General features: G+C 51.0%; 6 protein-coding genes across 6 annotated transcripts; 4 read left to right on the plus strand and 2 right to left on the minus strand.

The window, feature by feature from the left end:
* Window positions 1-433: 433 nt before the first annotated feature.
* INO1 (Myo-inositol-1-phosphate synthase) lies at window positions 434-2,219 on the minus strand (the record flags this gene model as incomplete). Its single annotated transcript, XM_036777713.1, has 3 exons — window positions 434-721; window positions 780-1,902; window positions 1,960-2,219. 3 exons carry the CDS (start codon window positions 2,217-2,219, stop codon window positions 434-436), a joined length of 1,671 nt encoding a protein of 556 aa, XP_036631333.1.
* Window positions 2,220-4,106: 1,887 nt separating this feature from the next.
* On the plus strand, window positions 4,107-5,555 carry PC9H_008199 (uncharacterized protein; the record flags this gene model as incomplete). Its single annotated transcript, XM_036777714.1, has 9 exons — window positions 4,107-4,212; window positions 4,269-4,470; window positions 4,534-4,569; window positions 4,622-4,695; window positions 4,754-4,950; window positions 5,003-5,078; window positions 5,165-5,226; window positions 5,289-5,375; window positions 5,448-5,555. The coding sequence occupies 9 exons, from the start codon at window positions 4,107-4,109 to the stop codon at window positions 5,553-5,555; spliced, it is 948 nt and encodes a 315-aa protein (XP_036631334.1).
* Window positions 5,556-6,163: 608 nt separating this feature from the next.
* PC9H_008200 (uncharacterized protein) lies at window positions 6,164-7,561 on the plus strand (the record flags this gene model as incomplete). Its single annotated transcript, XM_036777715.1, has 9 exons — window positions 6,164-6,266; window positions 6,319-6,520; window positions 6,581-6,616; window positions 6,671-6,744; window positions 6,802-6,998; window positions 7,054-7,129; window positions 7,192-7,253; window positions 7,311-7,388; window positions 7,454-7,561. 9 exons carry the CDS (start codon window positions 6,164-6,166, stop codon window positions 7,559-7,561), a joined length of 936 nt encoding a protein of 311 aa, XP_036631335.1.
* Window positions 7,562-7,903: 342 nt separating this feature from the next.
* On the minus strand, window positions 7,904-8,325 carry PC9H_008201 (uncharacterized protein; the record flags this gene model as incomplete). The annotated part of the gene is made up of 2 exons (XM_036777716.1): window positions 7,904-8,158; window positions 8,209-8,325. 2 exons carry the CDS (start codon window positions 8,323-8,325, stop codon window positions 7,904-7,906), a joined length of 372 nt encoding a protein of 123 aa, XP_036631336.1.
* Window positions 8,326-9,347: 1,022 nt separating this feature from the next.
* Window positions 9,348-11,332, plus strand: CCT8 (T-complex protein 1 subunit theta; the record flags this gene model as incomplete). The annotated part of the gene is made up of 7 exons (XM_036777717.1): window positions 9,348-9,404; window positions 9,453-9,547; window positions 9,629-9,731; window positions 9,777-9,921; window positions 9,970-10,373; window positions 10,426-11,085; window positions 11,141-11,332. 7 exons carry the CDS (start codon window positions 9,348-9,350, stop codon window positions 11,330-11,332), a joined length of 1,656 nt encoding a protein of 551 aa, XP_036631337.1.
* Window positions 11,333-12,224: 892 nt separating this feature from the next.
* On the plus strand, window positions 12,225-14,807 carry PC9H_008203 (uncharacterized protein; the record flags this gene model as incomplete). Its single annotated transcript, XM_036777718.1, has 4 exons — window positions 12,225-12,383; window positions 12,772-13,262; window positions 13,319-13,601; window positions 13,659-14,807. The coding sequence occupies 4 exons, from the start codon at window positions 12,225-12,227 to the stop codon at window positions 14,805-14,807; spliced, it is 2,082 nt and encodes a 693-aa protein (XP_036631338.1).
* Window positions 14,808-15,210: the final 403 nt, after the last annotated feature.

The raw sequence follows: 15,210 nt of genomic DNA on the forward strand, positions 1-15,210 counted from the left end.
CTGTGGAGTAGCTCGTGCATGCGCAAAAGGTTGATACAAAGCTAAGAAATAGTTGTGTAATCAACGTCAAATAATGCCGTTGCGCACTTGCAGTTGACTGGAGACCGAGGACGTTCTAAGAATCATGATGTTCGTCGCTCCACTACTTAGCTTAGAGGCCAGCGCAGAGACATCCTAGTTAGCGATTGAACAAATCTAGGCCACAGTCCATCGGACGTACCTGACTCGCCAGTGGCAGGCAAACAGGGTTCCTTGTTCAACTCATCCAGTATCCAGCATTCACTCGTACTGCACGTCTGGTCGACAATATATCACATAAGCGAGTCAAACAGACACAATATATTTGAGCATCAGTTGAATGATAGGTATATGAGCACGAGAATCACGACTGTTGAAAGTCTACTTGTCTAGGAAATTGAACGGTATAAGACGTTTACCAGATCCTGGTGTCGAGGAGCAAGTCACTGCTGCCCTCAAGGCCCACGCAAGCTTTAAGGAAGGACTCGAGAGCGTTGCGCTGTCTATTGAGACTGTTGATGACCTCGGTGCCGGGCTTGACGAGGGGGGCCTTCAACATGTAGGAAAGGAGCGACAAAACAGGGTACAAAGGAGCGAATTCCTTGTTCTTCGACTCGGCAGAAAGATCGCGGTACTTGACACGAGTCAACAACTCAGTGAGGATTGTCAAATCCAAGATGAGAGGCGTAGCCAAGAGGGAGTCCTACGGTTTGAAACGTCAGTCAGATACCACCGGCATAAGGGAGAACAGGGTAGCTTACCTCGCATTCATTGAAGATGTTGATGGTGGATCTACCGCCGCAGAAGATCTCGGAGTAGTACTCGTCAATGGCACGCTTGGAGTCGCCAACAGCTGGGACGTATTTGATGACGACGATGTGGTCGGGATGTTCGCCTTTGCCAACTGGGACACCTTTGGGACCGACTTCAGGCGCCTTGAAAAGCAAGCGGTTGGCGTTGACCATATCGTCGACGACGCTGCTCTTGCTAATCTCCTTGCTCTTGAATTGCCTCTCTGCGGACAAGTTGTGGCCATCGTTGTTGCCGAGATGGTTGTAAGAGGCGATGGAAAGAGGCTTGATTCCGGCGTTGACGAGGAACTCTGCGAGAACGGACTTGAGTTTGGTCTGACCAGACTTCAAATCGTCACCACCGATGAAGGACTGCTTGCGCTCGGCGAGTTCAATGACACCCGGGACAAAGGTGTTCTGCGGGGCGCCATTGATGAATGGCTCGCCCTCCAAGATGGCGGCAACGGCGAAGAGGGTCGAAGGGGAGACCTCAGCGTGGGACGACTTGATGGAAGCGAGCAAGCTGTCAGCGGTATCGTTGACACCGGGGATGATGTCGCTGTAGCGTTCGGTGTTCGCGGTCCAGAAGACGACGACGCAGTCGAGCTCGTTATCTTGCTTGAACTTGCGAATATCAGCGCGAATGTGCTCAAGATGGGCATGCTTATCGTCGCCGGGGATGAGGTTGTCGGCGCGGGCTTCCTGGTTGGCCGCAATAAAGTCGGGGTAGTAGATGGAAGGGAGAGGCTTGCCAAGCAGAGCCATATATGGGGCAACTTGGCGCTGGAGGTCATAATCGAGGACGCGAGCACGGTCCATAGCCTTGTCCATAGGCACGCCGGAGATGTCCCATCCACCAAGGACAAGGTCATTGGGGTGAACCATAGGGAGGACGTCGCAAATCGGGATGTGGACTTCCTTGCCCGTGCCAGGCTCAGAGCCGATGCGAACGGTGGAGGCGCGAAGGAGGGAGCCAATGTAGTTCGGCTGCTGAACGCCCTCCTTCGTGCGCCAGACAATGTTGTGCCTGTTCGCGAGGATGGTTGCAGAGAGTGTGGAGCCGTTGTTACCACCCATCCCAATCATCATCAGGCTGCGCAGCAAAACAGCAATTAAACATCGCTTCAATGAAGGAAATAACAGCACATACCCAGTCTTGCTAACAGACCTCTTGGTCTGGAATTCGTAAGGCTGGACAGTCGGGGTGACGAGGATCTGTCCTTCGGACAGGTTCACAGTTGCTCCGCGGTTGTTGAAGCTGGAGGTAATATATTCATCGGAGTATTGGGTATTCTCGGATTGCACGACAAGGGTGTTGGGACGACGCGCCGCGGTAGGGTGAATTGGAAGGACTGTTTCGAACTCGGGGTTCGGGGTATTGAGCCCAGATGAGATGTTCGAGGGAGCCATAGTAGTTGAGTGAATAAGACAAGGACGATGGGGGAAATTTAATGGCTAGCTATCACGAAACCGGCGGCGGTGTGTTTACACCCTCTGTGTGGATTGTGGCTGCTACCGAGTTGATTCGAGTACATGCAATAGTGCAAGTACAAAGAAGGGGGGTGATGGAGATGACTGCGTTGCCTGAGGCGCCCTTATATACGTTCAGAACAGCCCGATTTTTTTCAAACTCAGCACTCGTGCGATTGTGATATTTTTGTACATATTTGCGATCGAACTCCGATCATCGACACATCGATCAGGTAGTACGGCATCTTCTTCCCCGACAATGTCCGTCATTCAACCCCCCCGCGCCATTCCGCGCCCCAGTATTTCTAACTTTGGCAATCTGTCGGTATCCAAATCGATATCCCGTCTATCACCACTCTGAAGGATGACAACTCCTGGTGCTAAGATAGTAGTCCCCGACTTACTGCTTGAGTTTCTTAAGCTATTCGCCTCGCCGCGAAGTTCAGAAGAAAGAATTCGAAGATTCTAGCCTCGCCGACACCAGGTTACCTCAGGTTACATGCTCACGACTGAACCCCGCCCACCATGTGAAGCTCATAAGGGTAAAGACAGTGTGTGTTGTTAGCAGCTGCCTCGTTCATGCCCTACTAGCACGGCTTGAGCACGGCCATCATCCAAGCATTACACGTTGTCTGATAAGCTACCGGGCTCAGCAATCCTTTCTAGTAAAAACCCCCAATAAAAGCGACACCGACCAGCACGCAATCGATATCAAAGCGCGATGCATGCTGTTTTCCTTGTTTCCTTGAATGCCGTCCGATAATTGTCCGCAAAAAGCCATATTATCAAAGGAACATCGCCACATAGCTTCTAAGCCAAGGGCGGCACTCCGCCTAAGGGAACGAGGCTCGATTTCAAGGGAAAAGTACGTACAGATGCTTGGTTGAACACGTTGACCTGATTTCATCAGACCAGAGGAAGTCAACGCGAACTCACAAGTCGAATCAGCTGGGTTCTGAATCGCCTCGAAGCTTCTTTCGACGACATACACATTCGAAATATTACACAATTGACGATTCTTTCTCCGGTATATTCTCATGTTCCCTTGTGCCTGTCACCACGCTGCATGAACAATTGTTCGTCTTACTGAATGCCCCAAGATCTGTGCGCCCTTGTAGGTAATATATGATTGATATTCATCAACACGCACACCACCTCGTGTACCGCCGCAATAACATTAGTTGAATCTGAATGATAACGGGGCCCGTTATCAATGGTGCTCATGATTGATTGATCTCCCAGCTTTTCGGGCCGTCTGAAAGCCGGGGTTTGCACAGTTACTGGAAAAACTGAAGAAACAAAGGTCACATAGGTTCCACTTGACACGAGCGCTATCATGGTATCCCAGCGGAGGCACTTCGTCGGTCTACAACCAGACAGCCCTCCATAACCGGCGCTCTCGCGGCTGCAGCCACCCAGAACGAACAATGTGTCGGTAAGCAGGGTCTTTGCGTGGTAGGATATTTCTCAACCATGCGCACAATGGAAACCACTCAGTGGTTGGAGGATAAGAGATAGCACGACCTTGGAGAATATAAAATAGTTCTATCTTGAAAGGCTAGGAGGAAGAGTCGCACTTTTGAGACCGAGTATCATCGCTGGCTCTTTTGAGATTCAATTTAAGTATAGGTATAGCTAGCCAGCTCAAGCTGAAAAGAGACTGAGTAAACTTCGATCGGGAGCTCCCTTTGCTTCGTAACTTCGGCTGGCCCGGCCCGGCCCAGCCGCGGGTGTGGGCGCCGTAGTTGACCTTCTTGAGCTCTCTTCTACCGACACTTCACGGATAACGAGAACCAATAGCTAAATTACATCTAACTCGTCTGTATCATGTTGGAATGGATTCGAAGTTCAATTGATCAGAACCTCCCGCCCAAACCCGTATGGTCAGTTGACCAAATCCCTGATCTCTCGGGCAAAGTTATTATTGTAACTGGTAAGTGGGTGCATTATGATGTTTTGGATATCAGCGACTGATGGCAAACTTGTAAGGTGGAAACACTGGGATTGGGAAAGAAACCATACGAGCACTACTCGCTCATAATGCGACCGTATACATGGCCTCGAGGAGCGAGGAACGCGCTCGAAGTGCGATCGCAGAGTTAAAGGAGGCCACGGGGAAGGAGCCCTTCTTCCTGCGTCTGGATCTAGGAAATTTGGCCAGTGTACGGAGAGCAGCTGAAGAGTTCTTGAGGTGAGCACTCAGCACTGCTTTCGGCGTCTCGGACTGTATTCTGATTGATACGCATCAATCCAGCAAAGAGAAGCAGTTGCATGTCCTCATAAACAACGCGTGAGTGATATTGAGTATCTGATATTGCCTTGGCGTCATGTAACTGTATTAGCGGCGTGATGTACCCTCCCATAAGCCAAGTGACGGATGACGGCTACGATATGCAGTTTGGGACTAACGTTATCGGTGCGCGCTCTCGTTGAAGCCATTCTCAGGAAGCCCTCTTACAGCCCGGTCATAACAGGACACTTCCATTTCACGCAGTTGCTCCTACCTGCACTCCTATCGGCGGCCCAGTCTTCCCCAGACAAGCATGCTCGTGTCGTCACGGTCTCTTCGTGGGGACACGAATTGTGGCCTGGTTTGAAATACGATACCTTCTCCGACGGACCCGCAAGACGCAAATGCTCTACCCAGTATCTATACAGCCAAAGTAAATACGTGCGTCGATCTTCTACCTTATCGGTAAGATTTGCTCTTACTGTCCATGTAGGGAAATGTCGTTGTCGCTCGGGAATTGGCTAGACGATATGCTGATCAAGGGATTGTATCAACCGCCCTGCACCCTGGTAAGTCCACTTTGATTCCTTGATGACGGCGTCCGCCGTTCGGAACCAGCGGAGGACCGTGATCGCTGATGCACGTTTGTTTCTAGGGTCTATCAACTCTGAACTCGCAAGACATACACCAGGAATCAACTTCTGGGGCAAGCTCCTTGTATGTGTTCATAGACGTATCATCGCCATTGCACGTACTGACTATAGGCGTCGAACTTATAGGCTTATCTTCTTTATGACACCGCTCACGGTGCGCTTACACAACTGTATGCTGCAACAGCACCCGAGGCGGCCGATTTTAACGGCAAGGTATGTCGCATTCGCCGATCTACCACCAAGCCCCGAGAGTATCAATGCCGTTAAATCTAACTGCTGTCGCAGTACCTCATACCGTGGGCAAGGCTCGGTAAAGCTATTCCATCTACCCAAGATCCCGAAGTAGCGGCCAAACTTTGGGCGTGGCTTGAAGCAGCGGTTGCCGATAAATGATTCATGGATGGTCGATAGCCCGGGCTGTATTAGTGTCGTCGATGGAAGTATTAATATCTTTATTCGCATTTACATGTTTGATTCGTCCTTGGTATAGATATTAGCAGCACTGCACTAGAATTGCGTGATGAACGCGAGAGTATACAAACCATCAACTCACAGGTCCGAATGCAAGTTGTCCTGTAAAAGTGCGAGCGCAAGATCACCCAATGTGGCGAGACACTTCATTGCTATTCAACTTAACCGTATCTATCTCAGGCTGTCGATACCAATACCATCATATCCCCAAACATCGTTACGAAGCAATGGTGCCAAGAATGCGATGGGCGTGGTGTACATGTGAGTAGATCTCTCCGGAGCAGAGATTCCTCCAGACAGGTACGGCATTTCTACTGAATGGTAGCGCGCGATACGTACTGCATAGGGACAAGCGACCTGTGAGCCGCGTCACGGGTCACTCCGCGGTGCCGGATGGACGCGCAAGTTCACAACTATGTATATATCAGCTTCCTTGCTTCCCATCCAACGCACAACGTACAACGTACAACGCCCACTCCTCACGGGTAACAAGGCTCAACTAAATCATATTCGAATCGTCGACATCAACGATGGAGTGGCTTCGAAATTCAATCGACCAGACTTATCCTCCCAAACCCGTATGGTCAATTGACCAAATTCCTGATCTCTCGGGCAAAGTCGTCATCGTGACTGGTATGCAGTATCATGATTCCATGAGCTATCAATTTGAAGATGGAGTTGTCAGGCGGCAACACGGGGATAGGGAAAGAAAGTGTACGAGCACTGCTCGTTCATAATGCCACCGTATACATGGCCTCGAGGAGCGAGGAACGCGCTCAAAGCGCGATTGCCGAGCTCAAAGAGGTCACGGGGAAGGAGCCCATTTTCCTTCGCTTGGATCTAGGAAATTTGAGCAACATACGGAAAGCGGCGGAAGAGTTTTTGAGGTGAGCTTTGTTCTCGACACGCTCGCGAACTGCCTTCTGATAAAGGACGCTTCATACTAGGAAAGAGAAGCAGTTGCACGTCCTGATGAACAACGCGTGAGTGGCGTTCGTATCCTGATTCGATACCTTGGTCTCAAATAATCGCATCAGCGGTGTGATGTATCCTCCCATAGATCAAGTGACGGATGACGACTACGATATGCAGTTTGGGACTAATGTTATCGGTGCGCGTCTCTTGCTATCATTGTCAGGGGGACTGCTTTTAATCTAGCTATGACAAGGCCACTTCCATTTCACGCAGTTGCTCATGCCTGCACTCCTATCAGCGGCGCAATCTTCACCGGACAAGCATGCTCGCATCGTCACGGTCTCTTCATGGGGGCACGAATTTTGGCCTGGTTTGGAATACGACACTTTCTCCGACGGACCGGCCAGGCGCAAATGCTCCACGCAGTATCTGTACAGCCAAAGTAAATACGTACGTCGACCCTTCTTACTAGTGAAGTTCGCCTTCATTATTGTCTTGTGCACAGGGAAACGTTGTCGTGGCTCGAGAATTAGCTCGACGATATGGTGACCAAGGGATTGTGTCAATTTCACTACACCCTGGTAATTAATTCCTTTGCTTTGCTTTGATGATAGCCTGTGCAGAACCACATATCCTCTTCCAGGGTCTATCAATTCGGAACTCGCAAGGCATTCTCCGGGGTTCAGCTTCTGGGGCAAGCTCCTAGTAGGTGTTCACTCAATTGCGAACACTTCCATTGCGCGTACTAATCACCACCCTCAGGGATATGATACAGCTCATGGCGCCCTCACACAACTGTACGCGGCGACAGCACCTGAAGCGGCTAACCTCAATGGCCAGGTATGTACATTCACTAATCTCGTATTCCGATTGTGTCTACATTGTTAATCCGACTACCGTTGCAGTACCTCAAACCGTGGGCAAGACTCGGTAAAGCTGTCCCCTCTACTCAAGATCCTGAAGTAGCTGCCAAACTCTGGGCATGGCTTGAAGCAGCGGTTGCCGGTAAATGATTTTTCGTTGATACCCTGGGCGTATATCCTATTATCAGTCGTCATGTATTCATGGAGGTGTCTCTACCCTGGTTCATATTTGCACGTTTCGATGCAGATGTTAACAAGCCCTCACCAGAATCGTGGGATTAGTGTGATAGCCATCCGTTCTACCGAGTCTTAATCCGCCAATGCTGCTGGTACATGTACACCACACTGTGAGAGGGTCCATCGCGTTTCCTACCATCCTAACTGATGATCATATAGGCGTGGGGGCAGGATACATTGAGTGGCATGTACACGAAGAAATGACAAAGATGCGGGCTGATATGACAACACCATCGCGCGCGACAATGGGTGTGTTCAAGCAATGATGCACCAAGATTGAAAGGCAGGCTTGTGCCCTTCCTCCTGAGCCGCCTCGACCCCTTTGGAGTCTGTTTCGCTATCGGACAACGCGGAGAGGTCCTCGCAGCAGGAATGATAACCAGACAGATCCTCCTCGTCGCTGACATAGTTCTGTTCGTCTTGATCCGCGTTGCCAAGGAGGAGAGCATCGTCTTCATCGACTGTCTGAGCATTGGCGCACAACCCAGTCGTGTGGATGACGGAAGCTATCTTGGGACATGTTAATACTAAACAGAGAACGCAAGGTGTGAACAACTCACCTTTCTGCCGCTGCTGTACGCCATCCAGTCCTCACCCTCCTCGAGATCAAGCTCGCCAAGCCCAGACACTCGGAAGAGCGACTTAATGAAGTCAGCAGTAACGCGTTCGTCGGACATATTATGTGTGCGGAAGAGTCGAAGCGACGGGGGAGAATTATGCAGGAAAGATTGAGGATGGTGGCGGAAAGAAATGAAGAAGGTATTGTGGTTGGATGAGGTTCCAAGCACGGCCTTAAAAAGATATGCGCGAGCCACAGCAAACATACAACAACTCATTTTGCCACAGCTAGGACGCGGTTCAAGTTTCTGGAGCACACACTTGCTAAGTGTTTTTGCGGTACTCTGGCGTCGAGTACAGTATTGAATCCTTGCCAGTGAGGATAGGACCCTGATACTGCGCGTCGCGTTGCATCGATCCATATGAGCTCCCATATCGATCTTGGTGACACCCGGAGACCCACTCTCTTAGGCAGGAGGTGGCTGGTAGCTTGCATGGTGTACCCATTGCAAAGTCGATGGCGAAAGAACCCTCCCTACTCCTCCATACGGTGTTCTCCGTGAGCGTCAGTATCTTCCCATCCAAGCTAATGGTGCGTTGTCAGCAATGACGGGGACGACGGCGAAGGGGTGTACTCACCGATGGGCCAGACCAATCCTCTGTAGAAGACGGAGTTCTTGTGGTCAGTAGATGGAGTGATAGACGTACCGTGTGTTCCCGCCTTTGCGCGCCTTGGATAAAATGGGAGCGAAAAGGGGGACAATATTTTCTTACCTTTGTAATATCATCCATCCACAAAGTATGGTCGCCTTTGAGCATTGATATTGAATATTGAGTGTCATGGGGTTTACTTCCTGGAACGACATGATGATAGGAGCTAGGGGACACTGTGTAAGTATCATCCATTACCCTTGCACGATGCACCACATACCTTAGGGAGCGCCAAATATAACGTAAAAAACCCAAGTACGCGACTAGTTTCTGGGAATCTAAGATACGACGCAGCTCTACAAAGGTTGCATAGGCCGATGTGCCGACGGATAATATTCCCACAGTCAGTATTACTTTCTCACCCTTTAAACTGATCACTTGAATTGTATGGTTGTATATTCGCGACCTTTTCGTTTCTCTAGATCTCCCAATGTCGCTTAAAGTACCTAAAGCCAATAATATCCAGCTATTCAAAGATGGATACAAGGTACGCTACCCAATTCCTTGTACTCGATCACTATTCATCCAACGATAGCAAGTCTCGGGATTGGAAGACGCGGTGCTGCGAAATATCCAAGCCGTAGCAGAATTATCCGACCTCGTACGGACGAGTTTTGGGCCCAATGGCGCGTAATCATACATCTCATTTCTGCATACGCGCTCACGAGTCGATCTAGGGCGCAACAAACTGCTGATCAACCATCTCGGCAGACTCTTCGTGACCTCAGATGCTGCAACGATCATTCGCGAAATCGAGGTCGTGCACCCTGCTGCAAAACTGCTTGTCATGGCGTCGCAAGCTCAGGAGTCCGAGGTGCGTGGCTCCTTACTGTCCTTGGCCCAAACTCATTCGATCTAGATGGGCGATTCGACGAACACGGTGCTCATATTCGCGGGTGAACTGTTGAAGAAGGCGGAAAACCTTTTGCTGATGGGGCTTCATCCCAGCGAGATCATAAAAGGGTACGAGCTGGCATGCGAGAAGGCCTTGGCCGAACTAGAAAGTGCGTGTGCTCCCTTGATCATCGACCTATAATCTAATCTCTCCCTAGAACTATCTACGACTAGCCTGTCAACACCCCTTACTCACCAATCACTGGCAGAGGCACTGAAACCTGCGATCGCGTCTAAACAATATGGGCACGAAGATACTCTCGCCGCTTTGGTCGCCGAGGCCGCTCTGATTGTCATGCCCCCCAATCCCAAAAACTTCAACGTCGACAATGTACGAGTAGTGAAGATCATGGGCGGGAGTCTGTCTGGGAGCAAGGTGGTACAAGGCATGGTCTTCGGACGTGAACCCGAAGGCACGATAAAAAAGGCCCTACGAGCCAAAGTCGCGGTATACACATGCGGCATCGATATCTCGCAGACAGAGACAAAAGGAACCGTCCTTATCAAAAATGCCGACGAGATGCTCAATTTCACGACGGGAGAAGAGAAGCATATGGAAAAGGTTCTTGAGTCACTACTTCGCTGACGGAGGTTACTGAGCGTTCTATTTGTAGATATTCAAGGAAATTGCTGACTCCGGTGTTAAAGTCATCATCGGTGGATCAACCGTTGGCGACCTGGCTCTTCATTACCTCAATCGTCTCAACATCGCAGTCATCAAAGTACTATCAAAATTCGAGCTTCGTCGACTGTGCAGGGTCGTCAATGCCACACCGTTAGCTCGCCTTGGAGCACCCACGCCCGAAGAAGCCGGTTTCGTCGATGTCTTTGAAACCATTGAGATTGGTGGGGATCGAGTGACTGTACTCCGCCAGCTAGCTGAAGATGACGAGGGTTTTGATGCCAGCTCGTCAGGCGAAAGGACGCGTACGGCAACAATTGTCTTGAGGGGAGCTACTTCAAATCATCTGGACGACCTCGAACGAGCCATTGACGATGGTGTAAACGTCATAAAAGCTTTGATGAAAGATGCGCGATTGGTTCCTGGAGCAGGCGCCTCTGAATTGGAGCTAGCACGGAGGGTAGAGACGTATGGCAGCGGACTCAAGGGGCTCGCACAGCATGCGGTAAAGCGATATGCTACAGCTCTGGAGGTTGTCCCGCGAACGTTGGCTGAGAATGCTCTGGGAGGCGCCGAAGGGAATGAAGTGTTGAGCCGGCTATGGGCCAAGCACGAGGAAACGGGGGGTGAGGCTTGGGGCGTTGACATTGAGGTACATTCCTAACGACCCCATGACACCTACTCACAGATGCTGACTCGACATGTAGGCGGAAACAGATGGCACCCTCCTGGCGACCGAACATAAAATCACTGATTCACTAGCGTCGAAGTCTTGGGCGATAAAATTGGCCACCGAAGCCGCGACGTCCGTTCTGAGCGTAGACAGCATCATAATGAGCAAACCGGCCGGCGGGCCAAAGGTGCCGCAACAAGCAGGCAATTGGGACGACGATGATTAGAAGAAGCAAGTATGTATACTAACGATAGTAATAATTAACGATTACATCCATTTCGCACATTCAAAGGCCGTCAACTCAAAGAAAGGTTGAGCGGTTCCCCAAGACTTCGTTTCTCCTCGTAAGTCCCAGTCGGCACCCGGAAGTACTCCAAACTCTCCGTGTCGATTGTGTCCTTTCGTCAATGTCCCTTCCTCCCGTCGTATGCAGATGTGACATGAAACAAAAAATATAAAGCGATCGCATCGTGACGGGATAAGGAAGCTTAAGCCTTTCATATGCAGCACAGACAGATACACTTTCGTTCTTTCATGACAGCTTGCTTTGGTGGAGTCGGTAGCACACCTTGCTGTCATCAACAAGCCGTTTTACAAGACCCCAAATTCTTTCTTCTCAATGTCCACCAAGCCAACCGAGTTTGTCAAACCTCTATTCCGCGTTTCCAGGGTCCGGGTCTAATTTAAGGAGATGATACAATGTCATATACCAGCAGGGCTGCAGTATTGGTATCAGCGAGTCAGTATTGTATCACAGCCCTCGAGGTTTCTATGGACAGTATCGTAGAACTGACACCAGTAGAACCAGAACGAACGACGTATCGTAAGACTCAGAAGCGGTCACAGGGGTTGAAAAGACTGATCCCAGGTCGTTATAATGTACCCATGTTGTTTAGAAAATTAGAGCTCTGATGATGGGACCTTCGCACTCGATCGATCATCCAACAAGCAACATGATAAAGCTAGTACATGGAATACATAGACCTCACTCTGACCGTGGGAACCTTGGGATTCTGACCGTGGGACTAATGCAAGAGCGCCAAGGTCATGCTCATTTGTGAATATAATCCTGATTATTGACGCCACGGTCAATTGAAGAGATTCAAGCAGGACGCTTGATGCTAGCTTTGATCCCGTTCAGAGATCCGAAGAAACGACGGCGACCACCAGCAGAGGACACCGACAGCTCTCACATGTCTCTTCATACCCTCCCCTATGATCTACTCCTCAATATAACTTTTTATTTGGATCTACGGGATATACACGCGTTGCACCTGGTGAGTGTACTTCTTGTGGTTCTCCTTGAGCCCCGGGGACCGTTATCGTGACGGGGGTATACACTCTGGAGGGGGGCGTGCCAGAGGCCTTTCATTCGGGTGGCTCAGAGATTGCCGGAGGTATTCAGGAAGACGGAGGCTCTGGCGCCTCCAGCCGTGTGTATAATGGGCCACGCCAAATGACGGGAGGCTGGAGCTTCCACGGAGCGTGCGCAACACGTTCAGACAGTATGATCTAGTACGGATCAGTGCCTCGTTCCGCCCCAGTCACTTTCCTCGTCGGGGACTTTACCCGCAGAACACTGAGCTATCCATGCAGGATCGTGTTTACGGCCATCATCTCTTGACCGGACGTCCGACGTCGTTTACTAAATTATCAATCATCTAGACTTGCAAGTCACTGTACACGTTCTCCACGACGAAGCCAGTCTATCGGAAGCTTGCCAATGATTTGCTGCGCCGATGTCGCGCCCTGCCTTTAAGGGGGTTCCAGAGGTTAACGGACCTCAGCGTGGATCAGCTCATACGAGCGGTCAATACTGCTACTCGCTACGAGCGTGCTTGGAGAGTCCGGGAGCCGAGGCCGATTTCAACGACGTTCGAATGCGGCAATAGCTTGGAAGCACAGTCCAACGGCTGTAGTTCGTGGTACAAGGTCGTCAGCGCTCCTCCAAACGAAGACGTTGATTGGTTATCACCCATTACCTCCAGCTACACACTCTGTGCGACCAAGAGCGGGAAAGTCGTGTGTTGGGACGTTCAGTCGGATCAATGTCTTGCAGAATGGAATCCGGGGGAGCGATGGGAGTTATGGAAGTGTAGGGTTGAATTCGAGGAACGAACAGTTTTTTTCACCATGGCCAAGGTCCTGTCTGGCGCGTACGTCGTTATTCTCAATTTCCTTTAGGCAACTTGTGAGCTCACTTCAATGACAGCTACGATGATGAACGAGTGATGGAGTTTGTACTCATGAAGTTATACTTCCCAGAAGATCCGAAACACGCTCTAAAGGAAGCCAAAGATCGCCCCCCTCCTGTGTTTTCCCGGGTTATGGAATTCAAAACCACTGGCGTAGTCATGAACGTTTTCCTGCTTGATCCTTCAGCTCGGCTATTGGCAGCGTTTGTTTGGGTATCGAGTTCGAATACCATAGGGTTATACGCTCTTCTGGATTGGGATAAACCAGAGTATGTCTTCATAGACACCGGCATTGAATGTGTACGTCTCACTTCGCCGTCCTTCCTTCCCAGCATCTGATATCCGCACCCATCCCAGAAAATGTCCTCAAACTGGTCGTGTATTTTATATGAGCGCAACATAGTCATACACTCCGAAGAAAGCGACTCTGCTTTCCAATACTTTTATCCCTTAAGCCTGCTGGAAGAGTATAAGAAGCAGCTTGCTGCCAAGACCTCCGTTCCTGCTATCGCGGCACATGTACCCCCCGCGGAGACCCTCACCAAACGGTTTATATTCCCTCGCCCGACCCCAAGCCAACCCCAGCCCACACAAAACGGCGCCTCTATCGCAAGTCACCCTGGCACGCCGATCCCAACGCCATTTCTTGCGCTCCCTGGCCTCAACGGCCATGATCACGACGCGTCCACTTCGACCACGCCCACTGATCCGTTTCAGACGACGCCCCCTCCTACACCAACCCCCCCTGCGCTTACTCCCCCGACTCCGAACCCCTTCCCGTTCCCCCCGTGGTACCCTGAGAGTGCCCACTTTGTCCGACAGTGGTGGCCCAGTCTACCAGGAATACCGCGCGTGAGCTGCACAGTGGTGCTGCTAGCTTCTCACGATCCGGATACGCATCGAACGCGTTTCGTCCTGGCGCAGCATTACTTCCGCGTCCCCCTCTCCCAAGAAAACTGGACGCATGCGATCGGGCCGTCCGATACCGGACGAATTCGCTCGTCCCATGCAGAAGAGGCAATGGGAGGCCCGTCATCAGCCAAGGGCGGTGCTCCGGGGCCCCGCCCAAAGAGGAAGAACAACGACGACGCGCTCATGCGGCTGTGGTACGTCAGCACGCCGTTCGAGGTCGTCTGTGTGTTGGATGGCATGGAGGATGAAGACGAAAACGGCGGGATGAGCGAACGCCCGCGCCCGTTAGTCGCCGTCGACTTCGGGCACGCCGTGTGGATCGAATACAACGATACCGACGCCGACCGTCCCGGCAGCGACCCCGAAGCCAAGTGGCTGCGCTTCGTCACGTTCCCTCCATACCCCGGTGAAGATGGCGAGAACCTCACCAACGACGGCGGACCCCGCATCGGCGTCGAGGGCGAGGTGAAGACGCTGGTGACGCCCCCGGAGCTGGACTTGGATAGCGTGGAGACGCTCAATATTGACCAGTCGCAAGGCGCGGTCATATTGTCGGTGAAAGAGGGCAAGATTTTTATTCTCTGTTATGAGTGAGGCAGGATCGATGTAAGCCTCATGGCTCTGGCATGCATGGGAGACGTTCATAGCTGTATCGGTAATTTCGTCGCTGTATTAATTGCTTCATCAAAGACTTTCCAGCTGTAGAATATAATCCAAGAGAACAATTGTGAAAGATTAAGTCGTAGGTTGTGAAGACGTTGCAGTCGAAGCTGATATACCGCAGGCCTCTCGTAAGAAACAACCCGACGTCGTCAAACTTAAAGTCTCGTTACTTCGGTTTGTTCAGATATTAACGGCTGATCCTACCTTCTGGTTGTGCGCAGTTACTCTGCTCCGAAACCTTCGCCGATGGACGGTCTTCTCGAGGCGATAGCGCTGCCACGTCTCGTGCCCTTGTCTGTCGATCCCAGACATCACCTGCACAGGCAATTATCCT

This window comes from Pleurotus ostreatus (genome assembly GCF_014466165.1).
Source record: "Pleurotus ostreatus strain PC9 chromosome Unknown scaffold_5, whole genome shotgun sequence".
Lineage (NCBI taxonomy): Eukaryota > Fungi > Basidiomycota > Agaricomycetes > Agaricales > Pleurotaceae > Pleurotus > Pleurotus ostreatus.